This window comes from Equus quagga, chromosome 3 (assembly GCF_021613505.1).
Source record: "Equus quagga isolate Etosha38 chromosome 3, UCLA_HA_Equagga_1.0, whole genome shotgun sequence".
NCBI lineage: Eukaryota > Metazoa > Chordata > Mammalia > Perissodactyla > Equidae > Equus > Equus quagga.
The window spans coordinates 72,471,863-72,494,447 of record NC_060269.1 but is presented as its reverse complement, the minus strand read 5'-3'; the positions used below and the strand labels follow the sequence as shown (position 1 = coordinate 72,494,447).

Here is a 22,585-nt window from a genome sequence, read left to right as displayed (position 1 = left end):
ATGAGGGTAGGGAGGGGCCATCAATGGAAAAAAATAATGAAATGGTGCTGTGGATTGAGCATGGAATTACATATTGTTGGCATAAGGTTAAGAGTCAGTCCCTAATCAGTGTGAGATGCTTTAAAATAGTCAAGGATAAGCAAATACATTCATAACCTAGATATGGACAAGCCCAAGTCCTTAAATGCCTAAGAAAGATGGTGCATGAAAGTGGGCACCAGCTACTTCATGTAGGCTGCTAAAAACAAAGAAATAAGCAACTTAAATAAGAGAGCTTGAATCATCACATTATATCAGTACTCCCATTTGACAGAATAATTGACATCAGAATATCATTCCCTGGGGTAATTCATCCTTAGCCTGCCATTATACAGTTTATGTAAATATGATAAGGTCTTTCACCTTCATTTTTTTTTAATTCATAAAAATGTAACCTTTCAATTTATAAAGAATTACAGTAATTAAACTGCCCTCAAATAAATCAGACTGTGGCACTCTGCACTCAAGTTAAATTAATTACTTTTGTGTTTTTTCTCCATGGCTTTATTTTAGAAAATTCCTTTTTCACAATTATAATTCTTATGCATTCCTCTCTTCAAAGATTAAAGGAAAATCCACCCCTCATAGGGAAATAGTGTCTTCCTGAAAATGCTACATTTTAGACCCACTCTGTTACTAAGGGATTCACTTGGTATGTGTAAACATCTTGTCTCTCTTATGAGTTGTGTTAGCAAGCCAGGACCATTTTGTCCACTGCACAGTGTGCTAATCACTGAGACAAATTTTGCAGCAGAGAAAGGCTTTATTCACAAGGCAGCCAAGCAAGGAGATTGGAGAACACGTCTCAAATACAGCTACCTGAAAATGGGCATTAGTGGTATTTATGGGATAAAGGGGCAAGGTGCTCCGAAGTGTGGGGATAGATGATTGGAGGTAAGGAAAAGTGAGATAATTGATGATCTATGTAAATGTAGTAAAGCTACATGGCTTTTCATACGATCCACTTTCATAAAATGGTGGCCTTAGCATGATCTGACTGGTGGAGTTTTTGGCACCCCCTGATGTCAAAGGGTCACCTATCTAACATTCCTGTAGGCAAACTTGACATGTCAGTGGTGTCAATCAGCCTGAACTGGACAAGGAGTCAACTCTCAGTTCCTCAAAAACAACTTAAGCAACTGTTACCATGGTGACCCAGATGTCAGAGAAGTTATCTATTAGGAGCCTAGTGGGAGTCTGATAATAGTTGCTTATCCCACATGACTTTTAAGATAATCATTAATAGTCATTTGGCCACCAGTTTCACTCATAATGATATAAGAAAAATTTCATTGCTGCAAAGGATTCAAAATATGTAATGAAACAACTAAAAGCAATAAGAAAATGAAATCTTTGAGTTACTTAAAGAACAATAAGATTCCCTTTCCCCTCTTTTCCAATATTATCCCAAATGCTCACACTCTGGAAAAAAATCCTAGGCCAAGGTGTATTGCTATGCTGATATCTCCCTCTGCATTATCTCTTGGCCCTTTATCATGCAATTCACACTTACCTCTCCCCGCTATGTGCATAAATGACAGTGGGATTTCAAGTTTTCTGAGCCTAAAGTTTATGTAATATGGGGAGACTTCCTTAAGAAAAAGGATATAAAAGCATGATTACATAGTTTCAAACATAAATATTTTCATTTGATGAGAAAAGAAATCCCTTCGAATTACAAATTCAAAAAGCCAACAAATACTGAAAGGAAATTCAGAAAAACACTAACATAATCTTGTTATTTAACTGCTTGATATAACACTTTAACCATTTTTTTCCAACAATTTTGTGCTGCATATTCTGTGATTGTGCTTTATAAGACAGTACCATTTTCTATAGGAAAAAGAAAAAGACAATTCAATCATTCTAGTATGGTTGGTTGAGGATTTTTTTTTTAATTTGATACTTTAGAACAGTTTCTGTGTCTCCTACTATTTTAGGATTGGGGTTCAATTTGCGATAACTGCTATTAAATTACTCTCATATATAATTTTCCTTAGCTTGAGCTTACCAGAAAATTGATTTCGGGAAATAGGTACTGAATTGCAAGTATTTTCTTGAGGAATGTGATCCAGAGAGCAAATGGGATGGGCGGAGAAGAATAGTGGTTAAAGCAGGGGAAAAAAGTCCGTGCCCAGATGATCTGTTATGGTGACAGTTACCAAGGCTGTGTGGAAGCACCCTCCAGATGACCCTGGAGAAGGCAGGTCAGATGCATCTTAGCACTGCCTTTCATGAGGAAAAAAAGGAGCAGCTTCCACTAACCAGCCACCCAGTCCTTTATGATGTTCTCCTCCAAGCTGTGCCTGTACAAACTCAGAATATTGTTCCTGGTGGCCCCTTCATGGTAAAGGGCAGAAAGAGAGGCTTGGCATGATGGGGCCCCATCTGGCTTGCCAGTATGAAACTGGTCAGCTCAAAACAAAAATGTTGATGCAGCAGTGATGGAAGGAGAAACAGGTAAAACCATGAGAATTCTCAAAATATGTTCCATGTGTGTATATGTGTAGTGTAAGATTTTGGGATATTTCAACTTCTCCTGTGCAGTGACCTTTCTTACTTTTGGTGTTGAGAATGTAATATTTTATATTATCTACTTATACATCATAATTGGTGTCAAATCAGGTATATATGCAGTATATATTTGAGAAATTTATATCTGCATATAATATAAATCATTCAATCATATGAATGACTTCTTTAATTGGATTTTAAAAATTCCAAGAAACAAGTACTTATTTTTACTAAAATATTTCTCTTCCATTTATGATATGATGTAAATATATTTTATTATTATTTCCTCAGTTGAAGAATATCTTATATGGATACTTATTAACTCACATTTATTGCCTTTACATAATAGTCCACGTGTTTGCATCTGAATTTTCTTTGTTGTTAAATAAATAATTTTAAATATTTTACTGTGATGAAATGTACAAAACATAAAATTAATCATTTTAACCATTTTTAAGTGTACAATTCAGAGGTGTTAAGTATATTCACAATGTTGTACAACTATTACTACTATGCATCAACAGAACTTTTTGATTATCCCAAATAAAACTTCTGTGCCCACTAAACAATAACTCACTATACCCTGGCCCCCAGTCCCTGATGTCCTCTATTCTACTTTCTGTCTCTCTGGATCTTCCTATTCTAGTTACTTCTTGTGAGTGGAATCGGTTATGTTTGCTCTTATGCTAATTTCACGTAGCATAATGTCTTCAAGATTCATGCATGTTGTGACATATATCAGAAATGCATTTCTTTTTAAGGCTGAGTGACATCACTTTGTTTGTAAATATCATGTTTTGTTTATTCTTTCATATGTGGATGAACGATTGGGGTGCTTCCACCTTTTGGTTATCATTAACAATGTTGCTATGAACAGCCTTGTAAAGATATATGTTTGAGTCCCTGGTTTGATTTTTTTGACATATATACCTGGAAGTAGAATCACAGGATCACAGAGTAATTCTATATGTTTTTTGAGGAATTGCCAAACTTTTTCCACAGTGGCTGAACCATGTTACATTCCCACCAGAAATGCATAGGGTTCCAGTTTCTCCACATTCTTACCAATATTTCTTATTTCCTATTTTTTTCTTTATTCTTTGTTGGCCATCCTAATGAGTACAAAGTGTTATATCATTGTGGTTTTGATTTTCATTTTTTTTTTAATCTTTTTCTTCTTGATACTGTTCAATTTATTTATTTATTTATTTATTATTGTTGGATGTACATCATATTTTGAATTCTGTGTACATTAAATCATGTTCACCACCCAAAAACTAATTATAGTCCATCCCCTCACATGTGAGCCTAATCAGCCCTTTTGTCCTCCCCCCCTCCCCTTCCCCTATAGTAACTGCCAATCCAATCTCCAATGCTATGTGTTTGTTTGTTGTTGTTTTTATCTTCTACTTATGATTGAGATCACATGGCATCTGACTTTCTCCCTCTGACTTATTTCACTCAGCATAATACCCTCAAGGTCCGTCCATGTTGTCACAAATGGCCAGATTTCGTCATTTGTTATGGCTGAGTAGTAGTCCATTGTGTATAAATACCACATCTTTGCTATCTATTCATGCCTTGATGGACACCTAAGTTACTTACATGTCTTGGATATTGTGTATAATGCCACAATGAACAAAGGGGTGCAAGTATCTTTATGCCTTTGTATTTTCAAGTACTTTGGATAAATACCCAGCAGTGGAATAGCCGGATCATATGGTAGATCTATCCTTAATTTTCTGCAGATACTCCATACTGCTTTCCATAGTGGCTGCACCAGTTTGCACTGCCACCAGCAGTCAACAAGTGTTCCCTTGTCTCCACATCCTCTCCAACATTTGTTGTTTGCTGTCTTGTTAATTATAGCCATTCTGACTGGAGGGAGGTGATACCTCATTGTAGTTTTGATTTGCATTTCCCTGATAGCTAATGATGTTGAGCATTTTTTCATATGCCTGTTGGCCATCCGTATATCTTCTTTGGAGAAATCTCTGCTCAGATCTTTTGCCGATTTTCTAATTGGATTGTTATTTTGTTGTTGTTGTTGAGCTGTATAGCCAAAGGATTCCTGAGAAAAAAGAACAAGGCTGGAGGTAACACACTCCCTGATTTCAAATTTTACTCAAAGCCATAGTAACCAAAACAGCATGGTACTGGCACGAAAACAGACACACACATTAATGGAACAGAATTGAGAGCATGAAGCAAACCCACACGTTTATGGACAGCTAATATTTGACGAGGCAGCCAAGAGCATACGATGGAGAAAGGAGAGTCTGTTCAATAAATGGTGTTGGGAAAACTGGACAGCCACACGCAAAAGAATGAAAGTAGACCATTCCCTTACACCATGCACAAAAGTCAACTCAAAAGGGATTAAAGACTTGAATGTAACACCTGAAACCATGAGACCTCTAGAAGAAAACACAGGTAGTACGCTCTTTGACATTGATCTGAGCAGCATATTTTCAAGTCCCATGTCTGACCGGGCAAGGAAAACAAAAGAAAAAGTGAACATATGGGACTACATCAAACTAAAAAGCTTTTGCACAGCAAAGGAAACCATCAACAAAATGAAAAGACAACCTAACAATTAGGAGAAGATATTTGCAAACCATGTATCAGATAAGGGGTTAATATCCAAAATATACAAAGAACTAATACAGATTTTCATTTTTCTAATGGCTAATAATGTTGAGCATTTTTTAATGTGCTTATTGGCCATTTGTATATATTCTTCAGAGAAATATCTATCCAAGTCTCTTACCCAATTTTTATTTTTTACTTTTGTATGTGTGTGTGTGGTGGTTGTTAATGAGTTGTAGATTCTTTATGGACTCTGATGTTAATCTCTTATCAGATATATGATATGCAAATATTTTCTCCCATTCTGTGGGTTGGTTCTTCACTTTCTTGATGGTGACCTTTGATAACCAGACTTTTTGAAATATGACTTAGTCCAACTTATCTATTTTTTGTTGTTTTCCTGTGATTTCCATTTCATATCCAATATATCATTGCTAAATCAAATGTCATAGAGATTTCCTGTGTTTTATTGTAAGAGTTTATAATTTTAGCTCTTATTTTTAGGGCTTTGATCCATTTTGGGTTAAACTGGAAAATGTTCTTTAGCTTTGTTCTTAATTTTAAAAATTGTTTTAGATCTTAGGTTACCTTGAGATTGCAAATGAATTTTAAAATTCCTGAAGCATCAGAGCGAGAAGCATGTCTGTGGATTATTCTTCAAATTATAAGATATAAAAATGCAAATGGAGGTAGTTTAAATATCTTTCTTTTGCACATTTGCAAAAGGAAGCATGGTTTATGTTACAAAAAGGTATATCACGTGAACAAATTGCCAGGGCCCCTGCTAATGGTCCGTAAGTGAAAATCACCAATAATTTTCAAGAACTGTTAAAATTCATCTATATACTTATGAAAGACACCTAATAAATACCCAGCAGAATAAATAAAAAGATACCCACAGCTAGGCATCTTACAGTGAAATTGTGCAACATCAAAGACAAAGAGAAAATTACCAAATGAACTACAGAAAGAAGAGATTACTTAAGGTCGTTACAGTTAAGTTGAGACCTGACTTCTCAACAATAAATAAAGGAAGTCAAAAGACAGAGGAATGATATCTTCAATAAGCTGAGATGTAAACACTCATACTGTAAGCCACTGAGATTTTGTGGATTGTAAGTAACTCCTATGGCAGGGCCTAGTACAAGCAGACTGCGCACTGTTATTGCTTTTTACAAATGCATAAAAGGACTAGAATGTCAAGACATTGGTTATTTATCTTAAATACTTCAACATAATAATGACATATGTTAAACATGAAATTGATTGAGATAATAGATAGAGATAGATATAGAGATTGATAGAGTTAGGTAGATGGAGATAAAGATAGAAATAGGGATATAGATTCAATGTAATGTTAATAAAACATACATATATATTTAATTTGAAAATCTAACTCTTCTAACAAAAATCAAAAGGCCAACAATAGCAGTGAAAATAATGCTAAATAAGAACAATGAAGGTAAAATTGTCATTCTAGAAATCAAGATTTATTTCAATACTACACTAATTCAAACAATATGAAATTGACACATTGTGAGACAAATACAACAAATATACAAAATAAAGAATTGAGAAATGGATCCATGAATTTATGGGCATTCTGTGACTAATTCATGTGATAATTATTTACTGAGTTTCTACTGTATGCAGCCATTGCTCAAGACCATTGGAATATTATTTCTCAAAATAGGCAAAGGCCCTTGTCTTCAAGGAGCTGCCATTTTAACAGGGAAACAAACATTAAAATTAAATAGAATAGGAAAGCTAGCTATAATATGATAAACAGTTTCAAATGCTATAGAAAATGTAGAGTAGAATAAGTGAGGAGAGGAATTGCTGAAGATGAGATCCCGTTTGTTGCTTTTCAAAGTATTATGGACAGTATAGACCATTTTAGGAGGATAACATTTGAGAAAAATCTTAAAGAGATAAGGGTTTTAATCAAGAATATAGCTGGGATAAGAGAATCCCAAACAGAGAAAACATCCAGTAGAATAGTCCTGAGGTGGGAGTGCGCTTGGCTTGTTCAAGGAAGGACAAGGCAAGTGGGGCAGCACAGTGAGTGAAGGGGAGAGTAGCACGAGCAGATGCCAAGAAGTTATGGGAGGGGGCATGTTGGAAGGGTCCTTGTAGCTTACAGTAAGGAATTTAGAATTCACTCCCAGTGAAATAACAAGCTATAGCAGAGTTTTCACCACAGCACTGACATGCTCTGATGTGTTTTCACCTTAGCTGCTACTTTAGAAATAACCATTAGAGGACTGAGATAAAACTGGAACCTATTTAAGAAATGATTAGAGACTAAATGTAGTATGGAGATAAGAACCAGTAGGATTTGCTCACTGATTTGATGGTATCAAGATAAACAGGTCCAAGAGCTCACATAGACCAACTGGAAGGGAGGAGTTGCCTTCAGTGGGCCTAGGAAAGTCTACATCTGTTCAGTTTGGTGAACGGCATGTTAGGGAAAACAATTAGACATCCAAGTGGCCACATTGGGTAAGCAGCTTGGTGGATGGGTCTGGAATGAAGAAAGAGTTCTGGACTGGAGTCATCACTATATACATATTACATGGTAAACCAAAAACCTAAATAAGCTTACCTGGGAATAGGTATAGAAAAGATGAGAAGGTGGCCAGTGACTGAGGATGGTTCACTCCAATATTTAGAAATGAACCTGGAGAAGTTATGCCAGAAAAAAAAATTAGAAATCTCAGAGAAACAAACAGTGGTGTAGGAATGAAACTATCACAATATAGGGCACTTGAAGCCAAGTAAACAAAAACAAACAAACAAACAACAAAACCCATACATTCTCAATTGGGGGTCAAGTGCTTCTGATGGATCAAATGCAATGAAAACAGAATTAATTATTGAATTTACCCATGTAGTTAACACTAAAGGAATAGGCACAAATTCTCAATAAAGAGAGCATATGAAAGCATGGAAGGACAAGAATTGGGGATATCAAAAATAGAGAAAATTTTTTATGAGTGTGTTTGCAAAAGGGATGGAGATGTCACTGCAAATCAGAAAAAAGGAAAAAAGTTATCATTACATTTTTCTGGGAAAATTGTTAATTCATATGGAAGATTTTCCTCTTATACACCATGAATCTCATCTAGGTGGGTAAAGATGAAAATGTGAACAAAGAAAATACTATGAAGCTTTTAGAAGATAGGATAGGAGAATACCTTCAATGACTTTAGGATATGGAAGAATTAGTTAAGACACAAAAAACACTAACGTAAAGGAAAATGTCGATAATTCCATACATATACAAACATGATTTAAATATAAGGATAAGTTGCAAATTAGCACATCATATAATAAACTAAAAACAAAATATCAGCATATTTATTAAAAAATATGTATATATTAAAAGGGAGAAATTTAATAAGAAATGGGCAAAACACTTGAATAGGCACTTTACAAAAAAGGAACTCTAAATGACTGACAAACCAATAAAAAGTTACTCAACCTCATTACACATCAGATAAAAAAATTCAAACTTTATTGAGCAGTACAATATTGTGATTTATATGTATTTGGTCATTTAGATAATTAAAATATATACTTCTCACATATATTTGATAGTGGTCCTCAGTTCCTGGCTCACAGCTCTCAAATCCCTTGGAATTTTCTAAGTGTTTAGATTGATAATGGTTCTTTTGTTATGTGAAAGGTGACTTTTGGGAGCACCCAGGGGTAGGGGCTGGCCACCAGGAGAACCAGTCATGTGATCAGAGAATTAAAACTTTCAGTACTCCCCCCTGATTATTGAGAGAGGAGAGGATGGCTTGAGGTTGAATCAATTGCCAATGGCCAATGACTTAATCAATCATGACTATGTAATGAAGCCTCCATAAAAACCTGAAAGGACAGCTCATCAGACTCTTTTTTCAGAGAGCGGCCACATTGAGGAACCAGAACACTTCCACACACCGCTGTGCTGGGCCCAAGATCCATGAGATCATAAGCTCCTATGTTTGAGACCTCACACTATGTTTCTCTTCACCTGGCTGTTCATTCCCATCCTTAGTGTTGCCATGCATCACAGTCCTCTGTAATGATGCTAAACTCAGGAAGTTAGAAATCTAGAGACTCTAAGCAAATAGCAACTGTAGTTGGACTGCAGACTATTTGAGCTTTACTGAGAGTTCCCAGTCAAAGAGACAGGCCAAAACAGAAGAGATTTAAAAGTTTTCACATGCATCTACTGAAATCAATCGCATAGACTAAACAAGTTTAAGCAGTGAAATGAAATGGTCAATTATTTCAAAGAAAAATTTGGCTCTAGTAGATAGTGTCTGCACAATAAGAGCAATCCATCTGTTAGGCATGTGTTAAAAGAAACAAGCAGGTAGCTGCAAAACAGTGAGGGTTTAGGTGGCAGAAATAATGAAAATGAGGCAACATACTTGAAGATATTCCATTTTGTTTTCCCTCAACTTATTGCATGTATCTCTGTTTTTCATGAGGAGCTGTTTCTGCTCTCATACAAAATTTAGCCTTCCAATGGGGTTCTGGAACCTCTTTCACCCAATTAACAGGTGCTCTTCTTGAAATACCCCTCTTTCTCCCTTGAATCACTGATTCATCCTTCAACACCAGACTATTCTTGTCAAAATCCAAAAAAAGTGTTAATATTATCTATATTGAAAGAATTAAAAATCTTCCTTTAACCACACATAACTCTCCAGATATAAGTTCATCTTTCTTCTGATATTCAGAGCAAATTCCTGTACTTTTCTCCAATTTGTAAACCTCTTTTTGTGCTTAATCTATTTCATAGGGTATTCTCCAACACTCCATTGAAACCCCTCTGTGGAGAACAAAATGGACTATTAGCTTGTCTACTCAGGTGATCAGCTTTCTGCTTCAGAGTACTTGAACTGTGCCCAATATTTCACATGGTGGACATCGCCCTTCTGTTAGAAAGAAATTTTTTTCTAAGTTTCTAGCACATCATTATCCCCTGGGTGTTTTACATCTTTTCCATCCTTTTATTGCCACCTCTTAAATTCCCTGCACCCAGTTCTTCAGTTCTTTTCATCTCTATCTACACAATCCCTTCTTACGTGATCTCTTTTTTATCTAATCTCCTGTCCTTACATCCATCTGCTTACCACTGACTATTAAAACTTTTCTTCACACCTAACAACTCAAAAGATATCTAGACAAAAATATCTAGCTTCTTATCTGACTTTTTATCTTAGATATTCAATAGACATTTCAAACTTAAGGTGATTGAAAGAAAATTCTTAATTCTATTCACAAACCCTGCTTTACTCTATTTCATCAAATATATCTACCATCCACTTAATTGTTCAGTCCCAACATCTGGGGACTCTTCTTGATTATCCTATTTCCCTTACACCCTACCCTCTACTCATCATCAACTTCTATTATCCATGTCTTAAGAATACATCCCCGGTTATAGCAGTTCTTATCTTCACACCTAAAATTCTAACCCATGCCAGGAGCATCTCTCCTCAGAACCAATGAAAACCCTCCAAAAAATTCTTCCTACTTTAATGCTTTTACCTACAGTCCATTCTCTATAAAGTAGCCAGAGTAATGTCATCAGCATGTTAGTCATGATCTGCCTTTCTTTTACCTGAAATCCATTAATGATATTTTATTACAATGTAAATAAAGTGCTAACTTCTGTACCACAGCATACAAGGACCTCCTGATCTGGTCCCTACCCATTTTTCCTCACTTCTTTCAGGCCAGCACCACTGTCTAACCTTCTGAACTTACCTTCCCTGTGTCAGTACATTAACACTTGCTATTATTCTTCCTACCTGGAATGCTCTCTGCTTGGATCTTCCTATGCCTTTTTCTTTCCTGCTCAAAGATTGCCTGCTCATAATTTTCTTCTTTGAACACCATAGTTTGAGTAGTCCTCCACTTATTTTCATTATCCAATTGTGCTATTTTATTTCTTGTACACAAAACATTATATTATGAATTATATTTTTCCAAATTTTACTGAGATATAGTTGACATATGATATTGTATTAGTTTAAAGTGTACAACAAGATGAGATGTTATGCCACACCTGTTAGAATAGCTGTCATCAAAATGACAGGAAATAATAAGTGTTGGCAAGGATATGAAGAAAAGGGAAACTTTGTACACTGTTGGTAGGAATGTAAATTTGTGCAGTCACTATGGAAAACAGTAGGGGGTTCCTCAAAACTTAAAAATAAAACTACTATGATCCAGCAATTTCACTTATGATTATATACCTGAATGAAATTAAATCACTGTCTTAAAGAGATATCTGCACCCTCATGTTTATTGCAACATTTTTTACAATAACCAAGGAATGGAAGCAATCTAAACATCCACTGATGGATGAATGGACAAAGAAAATGTGATTATATATATATATATATAATCACATTTATATATATATATATATATATATATAGGCTATATTTTAACTTTTAATTGGAGCATAATTAAAATACAAAAATATTAAACAAATAAATTTGAACTTGATAAATCTTTTCAATGTGAACCATAGGTGTATAATCTGCATCTACTTCAAGAAACAGAAAACCCCAGAAGCCCATCATGTACCCTTCCAGCCACTAACCTTTCCCAAACATAGTTTTTTCTGGATCTGTATTTTATATAAATATATTCTTTGGTGACTTGCTTTTTCAGTTCAGCATTATGTTTCCAAGATTAATCCATGTTGTTGCTAGTAGTATTAGAACATCTATTCTTATTGTATGAATGTGTCACAATTTACTTATCCATTTCACAGTATTTTTTTAAGTAGTTTCTAATTTTTTTCTGTTACCGTGTGTCTTTTGCTGAAGACCAGGCATACATATCTGCTGGAAATTCACCTAAGGAATTTCTTGGGTGCAAGGAATTTCTTGAAAATATAAAGCTTTGGATATGTTCAGTTTTAGTCTTTGCTGCCACATACATTATGATGGGAATATAAGTCATTTGTTTACTTGCTTCCTTGTTTTTCTTTATTTTCATTGTCTTTCTTCCATTGGAATACAAACTTCTTAAATGCAGGTGCTTTGACTATCTAGCTAATAGCTATGATGAATGGAAGAATGAATGAGGAAGCTGTATCTGAAAGATACAGTGCTCTATCAATCACATTCCTTGAAATCCTGTGATCTAGGGCACTAATTAAAAATGTTTACCCTATAGAGGTTCCTTGTGTCCCTGACCTCCATTGCTCTCATCTGTAAATTAGAACTTATAAAATGTGTTTCTTTTTCACATGAGGTTGTTAGAGGATAATAAACCTGATAAAGCATATAAATTATTAAGTTTTAGACAGATTGACCAATATGATTATAATTATGATCATTAATAATTTAATAAAGTCACCCTTTTTTGTCCCTGAGTAAACTCCTCATATAATCAAATGGGACAATTAACATGGTTTGTCACATCCTTTCTGTCCTCCATTCCTGGATTGTTGGGGAGCATGGATATGAATCATGAGCTAACTCCTATAACCTGGCATGTACGCTTAACTTTGATGACTTTGTGACATATTTGAAAAATAATTTTAGTATTCTCCCAACTCATATCCATGTGTGTTTCTCCAACATCTCAGAAACACTCTCAGCCACACAGTGCTCACATGTTGTCTGTCTGGGAAATATCCCTCACTCTCATCCATGAGTTTTAACTTATCCTACAAATAGGTTGCACAAATATGTTGCAAACAAACAAAAGTTAAATACTGTGTTTCTTCTAAAATTTTTTTTAAAAACACTTAATGATTGTAGTAAGTGCAATGGCTTTTCAAGAAAATTATGTTCAGTGATTCTTCATACTAACCGACAAATTGGAACATGTAGATAGCTACCCAGCCATCTTGCTAAAAGGCTGTGTCAAAGTATTACTCTAATAAATAGAAAAGAGGATATTTCTTTTATCCTTAGATGGTGAACTAGAGTTATACAGTAGTATCATATACCCAAAAAGTAACATCTTCCCTCCTGCACTCATCAGCATAATCCATGCCATTTAAAATTTCATGCAATTTATTTTGTCTCTAAAAGATAAAATTTAAGAGCAAAAAATTTTAGTTTGTGTTTCTGGAAACCGCTGTGCATTTATTTTGAACACGTGAACAGCACAGGAGAAAAGGAAGACATAGAAAGGAATGAAGAGTGAAGGGAAGGAGACCAAGGGGAAACATGTCTTATACTGACATTTTTTTTTATCTACACAGTTGAACGCTACCCTCCAGTTTAATCGTTCATTGAGAGCATGGCCACACTGGTCACAGAGACTTCCATTCACCAGCTAAGTGGGAAGAAACTGTCAAAAGGCATCCCCTGACGCTCTTTGTGTACCCTTGATTCTCCCCAGTGCCGTCTTCAGAGCTCCGGTCACATCCTTGTTCCTCAGACTATAGATGAGGGGGTTTAGCATGGGTGTGAGGATGGTGTAGAACACAGAGAAGACTTTGTCCTGGTCTGGCCTGTGGTAAGAATGTGGCAGCATGTAGGTGTACATGGCAGCCCCATAGAACAAGGTAACCACTATCATGTGAGATGAGCAGGTGGCAAATGCTTTCTTCCTCCCTTCCCCTGAGCTCATGTGGTGAACTGTGGTCAGGATTTGGGCACAAGAGGCAATCACCACAGAGAAAGGAATCAGCAGCATCAAAACACAGCACACGTACATCACTGTCTCATAGAGCTGTGTCTGCACATGCCAACTTCAGGACTGCAGGTGCCTCACAGAAGAAATGGGTAATCTCCCAGGAATTGCAGAAGGGGAAGCTCATGGTTATGGGAGTTAGGAGAAAGCCATCCAAAGAACCCCTCAAACCAGGAACCTGCTATGACCATCCAGCAGACCCGTCGGCTCATGAGGACAGGATAGCAGAGGGGATTGCAGATGGCCATATAGCGGTCATAGACCATGAGGCCCAGTAGGAAGAACTCAGCTCCCACAAGGGTGAGGTAGAGGAAATGTTGAGCTGTGCATCCCAAAAAGGAGATAGTGCTTTGACCGAACAGGTAGTCAACCAGCATCTTTGGCACAATGGTAGAGATGTACATCATGTCAATGAAGGAGAGGTGACTGAGCAGGAAGTACATGGGAGTGTGGAGACATGAGTCAGTGCGGATCAGGAAGATCATGACCCCATTGGCCATCAGCGCAGTGAAAAAGATGATAGAAATGATGACAAGCAGAAGGACTGAGATGTCCTTTCTGTTGAACAGCCCCATGAAAGTGAAGTCTGTAGAGGATGTGTTGTCCACTTGCATTGATTCCATGATGGCTCTGCTGTGCCCTAAAATTTTCAGAATAAAATGATCACTCAGGCACAATTAAGAAAAGAAAATATGGGTTAACTGTTATGTAGCGAACTCATAAAACTTGGAAGAAAACTTTTAAAAATATGTTTCTTGGTACTTTGGCACTGACACCTTGCAAACAATATTTTCTAGAATGCTTTTAAGTAAAATTGATTATTTAAAATCAATAATTCTTTAAATGGATTGGACAAGATTATACCAGCTGATGCTATTGTACTACAGTGATACACACAACACCACCTAAAGGTGTATAGCATGCTATGCGGCATGCGGCAGTTAAACATACCCTAGCATGGTGTGTGTGTACATGTGTGTGTGAACATACTACCTTAGATGTGTTTAAATGAGTATTTTTATTAAATAAATGTTTATTATAATCAGCATCACCATCATCTTCAGAATATTTAAGTCTGGCTATGGGTAGTCTATGTCTACCGTTTAGCCACAAATAGGTGTGATCTCCCATTTGGGCCATGAGTCACTGCCTACATTATAAGTGTTTTTTTTGGTGTCAGTTCATCTGTGATGAAATAAAATTGTATGGGAGGAAATAAAGTGGGCAATGGAAACTACTCTTGCAAATTCAGACATGAAAAGGTTATCCATTGCAAGAGGCATTCACTGATCTAGAATTAGTTTTTATTTCTTTTTAAGAAAGAAATTTCAATTTTAGGATGATGAGTAATTAGCATTGGTATTATGATTGGCATTACCTATTAGCAATCAGCACTAACAATTAGGATTCAGGGGAAATAGCACATGAACATACATCCTGAACTATAACTCAGCTATTATTTTTAGAAACTGGAAATTTTTCAATGTGATTTGTAAATTAAAACAAATTGAGTAGCTGCATTTTATATAAATTCAGGTTATGATAGAAGAAAAAAATATCCACAAAGAACATTTTGAATGTTAAGAATGATTTCCACGGGTTTTAGAATTAAATAAGATAAGGCAAGATATATTTTACCAATACGCTTGAGAATTAAACTGATAAAACTTGTCTATTCTCAAAATATTCTAAAAATATGAACACTTCAGTCAACTGAGCTGAAAAAAACTTACTATTAAGAGCAATGATAATGACATTGTGAAGAGTTTACCTGTGCCTAGTTCTTCACATCTATTGAATCACTGAGCTTCACAATAAAGCTAAGCAGTGAGGAACTGTAAACCCCGTTTCACCAACGGTGGATTGAAAGTGATATTCTTGTGGTCACACAGTCTGTTAGTGCAGGGGTGTGTGAACTACGCAGTCTCAATTCTCTCTGTTTTCTTACTTGCAGAAAAATAGACAGAAAAACAGCTAGACATTTATTGTAGTTGTCAAATAAAATGTCACAACAACATGAATCTGTTAAATTTTTAAATATATGTAATTAGTAATGTGACTAGTGAAAACTAGTCATAAACAAGACCACATGACATAAATTAGTATAAATCAACACTACTTTTTGTATTTTTGTGAGGAAGATTGGCCCTGAGATAACATCTGTTGTCAATCTTCCTCTTTTTCCTTGAGGAAGATTGTAGTTGAGCTAACATCTGTGTGAATGCTCCTCTGTTTTATGAGGGATGCCACCACAGCATGGCTTGATGAGTGGTGCTAGGTCCATGCCTAGGATCAGAACCTGAGAACCCTGGGCTGCCAAAGCAGAATCCATGAACTTAACCACTATGCCATCAGGCCAGCTCCAGGACTGCTTATTTTTGAGGGAGAAAATGCTGTTTCTCATGTTTAGTTTTTTTTTTCCAATTTCAGAATCTTTGATGGCAGGTTTCATAGATTTTTCCCTGACACCATGTACCATTTCATCACCATTTAAAATCGATCTCATTTTTCTTTTATCTTCCTAGTTTTGATTAATGTAGCCTATTATAATATGTATCTGAAGGAAAAATGCTCTCCAGATATTGGAATAGCCTAAATATTAGTAGTATTTCAACTGCTTCCACACCTCTCACATTTTGGGTCTAACTTTTATCACACCCTATGATGCCAGGAAGAGAGAGAAAATGATGTATTGCTTTACAAAGTCAAATAGGATTCTCTGCTTTCCATTACACTCATTCCAAAATCTCTTAAAAATCTACCTTTGCCTAGTTTTTCCACTCAGCTCTATAGTCCTTGCAATAACAAAGGCAAACTCTAAAGTCTTCTCTATTTTGCAGCTGTCTGACATTACTCTCCCAATTGCACATAAAAAGTCTAATTTGTCAGACAGGAAGCCCCATTTGGTTAAATTTATTATCTGCTGTCTCACTATGCTGAATCATAATGAGAAGGAATTATACTTGTTGAATTTCTGCTGAACAAAGATTGTACTGCTTTCCTATGATTTAGTACAAGTGACAGCTATCATAAAATGTCTGGAATAATTCTGTGACTTTATACAGGACTTTTCTTCTGAAATGAGGCAGTGGACATAAAGTAACACCAAATTTAGAATCAAATGAATTGCGTTCTCCTTGACATGATATTAATTAATTCTATTACCCTGTATTCTCTCCCCAAACTCTCTGAGCCTTGGTTCCCATTTACATTAATTTTAGATGATATGACATCAGAGCTATTCTATAGATCAAATAAATTCTTAGTTACAAGCGAAAAATATATTATACAATGCAAGGTAAAATACCAATGTTATACCCATATATGTTTATTGCAAAACTATAAGTGTGTGAGAATCCTCAATCTCTCATTTAAGCAATCTACACATTCACCTAAAATCTGTGAATTTGAGTTATAAGTACCTCTTGAACTTCAGGTCTATAGACTTTGGCACTCCTGGTGGAAATATTTCAGCTGTCAAATTCTATATTCTTTTCTAAATATCTCTTGACTTGAAGGAAATGGTCTTCAGCATAAATTCTCAGAAATATGGGTGAATCACATTTAAGCCTGAAGAGAATCTAAATATCTTTGAGACACATAGATATGCTTGGCCTGCAAACTATGAGAACACAAGAAACAGAAGATTGCATAAAATTGTCATGACTTTATTGGATAAAATTGTCTTTAAGTTTTACTTAAATTAATTTTTTATTACACTATACCACATATCAAAAGAATGCAACACAATTATTCCATTCTGACATTTGAAATTATTCCCTCTTATTTTGTAAGGGGTACACATTTGGTTGAGTAGAGTGGTTAAAATTACTTCTTCCCACTTAACTTGAAGTTAGGATGTGATTTCTGCCTAGAACTAGGATGATCAGCAAGCTCATCCTTTAAATCAAGTGATAATGGTATCTCTAAGTTGTAAGTTGCTTCCTTTCCCTGATTCTCTCTGACTACTGGTGAACTTTCTGCCAAATGAAGAGCATAGTCCATGGTCTTTTGGCGCAACAGCCCTGTTGCTAGGAAGCTCTGTGCTCACTTGGATTAAAAGCTGCCTCGTGAAACCTCCTTCTCTGCCCTCTAGATCCACTCAGAAGCAGTTTCTTCCCTTTTTAATGTTCATTTGTTCATAATTTGAATATGCCCATAAAGTCTTTCTCCATCTTTCTCTGTGCCAGGTTATGCTTCCCTATTTTTGTATGCATTCATCTATGAACTCTTTGCCAAAATGTCCAAGTTCTAGGTATTAACTTGAGATAATCTTTGGACATGCCCATTTTAAAATACAATCTCTATTTCAACAATTACTTTAGATGGAGTTTTTTCAGTGCAGAATAACTGGGGATGTTACTTTTCTATTTTATATCAAACACATCACATTGTTGGCACATTATATACATATTAAAACTATTCTAATTCTGTTTTATTGATCTAAGCATCTGTTTTTCTGCCATTATCTTGTATGATACTGTTGTTGATTCTATCTTTATTTAAAATTTTGTATTTCATTTATCATGGATTTTTTGCCTTTTTTAAAAAAAAATTGCATTAAAATATTATTTATCTTGGGTAAAAATCTCTCCCAGTTGAATTTTCACATGAGAGTTTCTCAAGCCAGTTCAATACATTGTTGTGCAGTTTGGAAACAAAATACAAAACCTTAGATATATCCCTAAATCTTCTCTGTATTCCAAAATTATGCCCAGTATCTCAAAAAGTTGGAATCATTAAGAATAAAATCAAATTCAAATAAGAATCATAAGCTTATAACATGATAAAAATGCAAATGTGCTCAGACAATTTCACCAAGCATACATTACTGTTTGGGACATCACTCCAGGGAGTCACTCAGGCCACATTCCTTTGTTCACCACATACCCCTCTTGCCAGGACCCCTAAAGAGATCACATGCCCCACAACTAGAGAGACCCACTATTTCAGATGGGAATTTATTCTATGGTATGGCAGGCACTAAAAAAATGTTTTGGAACCACTGGTAGAGTGAGGTTGAGGAATGCAGGTGTCTGCACATCCTTTAATATCATTATAAAAAAGTCATATGTACAATGCGTGCATCACTGAAAGCAAGGCATGAGGCCTGGCTTTAAGTTAGAGGGCCTCCAGGAGTCTGTCTGTTTTGCCTGTATGTCCTTAAGACAAGCACATCCAATTCTCAGACCCTCAGTGTCCTTATCTGTAAAAAAAAAAAAAAAAAAAGGACAAGGATAAAAAGGCAATCATGCCAGTGGTTGGTGGGAGAAGAGAAGCACCAGCAGGGAATCAGGAAGCCTCTTCATAGTCTGTGCCCTATAAACTGGGACTAAGTGCAAGTTTTTCATTTAGTCCTTTTGTATCTTTCAAATAGTGTTGTCCCTATCCCATCTAACTCGCAAGGTCAAGCTTTGCTTGAATTATCAAACAAGAAAAAAAAGGGAGGAAAGGTTTTGTTAAAATTGCACACACAGACATAAAAAGGTGTTTTATAAAGAAGATTCTTTGTACTGTTTCACTCAACAGCACCCTTACAGCAGGAGATTTGCAAAGCATACTCCAGCAAATTCCCGGAAATAATCAGGCAATCTGCTTCTTGGTGCACTTGCAGTTGAGGGGGTGGTATGGGGCAGTCTTCTCCCATTGAACTTGCACTTGAGATTTGCAACCCATCAGTTGTAGACACCGTGCCTCCATTTCCTTAGATTTAGCTTGCATAAGTCTTGTTTACATCATATAAAGAAAGATGATTCAGACCACTGGGAAATGCTGTAGAAACTCAGTGATTTCCTTATTCATGAAATAGTTAAAGTGTCATTAAGATGAGCCAAGCTAGGTGCTCATTAGCATTTGATCTATAACCTGGGATCTTCCTTAATTTCAAAAGACCTGGATTTTCATTAAAATAAGAGAGAGAGAAGAACATACAGAGTTGGTCTAAATATTGCAGAAGCTTGTAGATGATTCACTGAATTGCTTAAATTTAATTAAGGATTTTGCCTTGTTTAGACAAAATCTCAAACTATTAAATCCAATCATTTAATTTTCAAAAATCTTTAAAATGATTTGTTTTTCCTATATCCACCCTTGTTTAACTCATCACCTCATTTCCTCAAAGGCTTTTCTTATCCATGAAATCTGAATACTGCATAGTAAAAGCAGCATATTACACATCTCTTGGTATGCATAAAGGAATGGAATACATATCATTTATATTAAAAAATCACCCAAGGGGGCCAGCCCTGTGGTTGAGTGGTTAAGCTTTCACACCCTGCTGTGGCAGCCTGGGGTTTCACTGGTTCGGATCCTGGGTGCAGACATGGCACCGCTCCTCAGGCCACGTTGAGGAGGCGTCCCATATGCCACAACTAGAAGAACCTACAACTAAGATATACAACTATGTACCAAGGGTAATTTGGGGAGATAAAGGAGAAAAACAAAATTGGCGACAGTTGTTACCTCAGGTGCCAATCGTTAAAAAAAAAATCACCCAAATGCCTAATTTTATCCTAAACTTTGTTCCAAATAAAGAAGATCCTCATTGTCACTTACTTATAGCTGAATCCTCTCCAGATAGTCATTCAGAGTAGAGTGCATTATCCAAAGGTAGAGCTAGTCATACAAAATTTAGTAAAAAAAAAAAACTCACCAGCAAACTATAAGAACTTTATGTAACTAAGAAAGAGATTGGGAATGAACAGAGGCTTTTCAGAAAGAAGATGATCTCTTAGTAGAAGAGAAAATGGTTCTTTAGTAGATTTAATTTCTTCAGTTTATGTTGAGACAGAAAAGAACACAAATTGATTCACAGTCATGGGTATCCATAACAAGAAAACTTTCAAGCCCACCCGTGTGCCTGTGTGCTTTGCATCTTACCCCTTAAGATCCAGCATGCAGAGGGTTTTTACTTGGACTGTGATATTGACTGACGATAGAATTAGCACAGACAGACATGCAGCAAGTTATTAAGAACAATTTGGTAATATTGCTCTTAATATCTGCAGAATGAAGTATTATTTTTAAAAATTAAAAATTAAAAAATTTCCACCCCAAAATCCATGACACATTTTACATTGACAGGATATACCATACAAATTCTCCAGCCTTCTAGAAAAGTATGTTAACTCTTGCTTCCTCTCTTTGCAAGAAAATATTTAGAAACCAAAGAGGGGCAATTATGAAAAAGTAAAAATACAGGAAGAAAGCGGTAGACTACTAAAGAACAATGAATTATCTCTGGTTGCTCTGCATTTGGGTTCCTTGGCACGATGGGAGGTCTCTGAGTGAGAAGAGGGAGGAGTTTAAATAGTTTTCAGAGAAGGTCATGAAGTAAAGTGCTCTTGGAAAGAGCAGGTCTCCCCCTACAGATCTCAATAGACTTCAGTGAGACAGATTTGTCGCAGCTAATTAAAAGTATATTCCTAAGGTGTAGGAGAGGGAGCCCTAAAGTCACATGAGCTTTGAGAATAGTGTTTCCACCACTGGGCTCCAAAGTGCAAGACCCTGGTTTTCTTAGCATTTCAACAGAAATTTCCTCTAGCAGCTATTGCTCCTGGAGAAATGTGGGAACAAATGTGAAAAGTCATAAAAAATGAAAAGTAGCCCAATTGCTGTTTTATTTATTTTAGCATTTTATTGATAATCTAATAATAATTATTTTACCTGAGCATTAAGTCAATACATAATCTGATGAAAATAGGAAAAAGTTTAAAAATTTAGAAGAATCCATAATACTCAGAGATAGTCACAAAAAAAATCATATAGATGGTTATCCTTACAAAATTACATTCCCACTGCATGTATACATACATACATACATTTATACAACATATATACTTACATATATATCATTTACATACCAACATATATATGGGCATATGTGTGTGTATTTATGTATAATTTGACAATTTTTATTTTTCATGAACTACTTATTAAGAAGTAGATGTGAAATATTCTTCCAAATGCAACTTACAATATTCATAGGGTATTCTACCCTGTGGCTATAATTTATTTTATTTAATCAATGTTTCATTTTCAATGCACACATTGTTTTAATTGTGGCAGTAGTAAATCATGTGATGATGAACATCCTTATATTTAATTTAGGAAAAAATATATTAACTCAAATTTCACATAATAGGAAATTGGGCCTCATTTATCTTACAAGACGGACAGAAGTTCTTGAGAAGTGGAGCTGAAATGGATCCCAAGTTATCAGGGTCAGCCATCTCTTTCTATTCTGTCTTGTTTACTGTGTTTCTTGTACCCCATCACCTTCTTGGTTGGAAATGCCCCCTCCTATCACCCTGTATGCGATGCTTTCCAAGCTAGTCTGACATAGAGAACCAGAGGAAGGCTGCACCTGGTTTGCAATTGATAAGCCAGCTGACTGAGAAGGGAGCAAGTCTACTTTCCTGATTAGCTGGTCAGTTCAACCCACTGTGTTTCAATGTGAATTGTTTCATTTGGTCAAATATTTTGTCTACCACCCGGCAGCTTTTTCAGGGCATTGGAGGCACCTCACCCACCACTGCCAGTGTCTATCCACAGTAAAACAGTGCTGAACCCAGCCAGGGTTTCATCAAATTGGTGGGAGCCCAAAGCCTGGTAGAGCACCATTTAGAGGTGGTCCAAGAGGCCTGGGATATGGTCCAGGCTTTTACAACTGGGTATATGATTTAGGCTAAACATTTACATTCTCTGCTTATCAGGTTCCTAAAAAGAAATTATACTAAGTCATTTCCAAAGAATTTTCCAGTTCCAATTCTCAAAT

The 22,585-nt window shown here is 35.9% G+C and overlaps 1 protein-coding gene across 1 annotated transcript; it reads right to left on the bottom strand.

Moving 5' to 3' along the window:
* Nucleotides 1–13,467: 13,467 nt before the first annotated feature.
* On the bottom strand, nucleotides 13,468–14,423 carry LOC124237482 (olfactory receptor 2T1-like). The gene is given in 3 exon segments (XM_046657154.1): nucleotides 13,468–13,849; nucleotides 13,851–13,975; nucleotides 13,977–14,423. Coding segments are annotated over 3 exon segments (954 nt in total).
* Nucleotides 14,424–22,585: the final 8,162 nt, after the last annotated feature.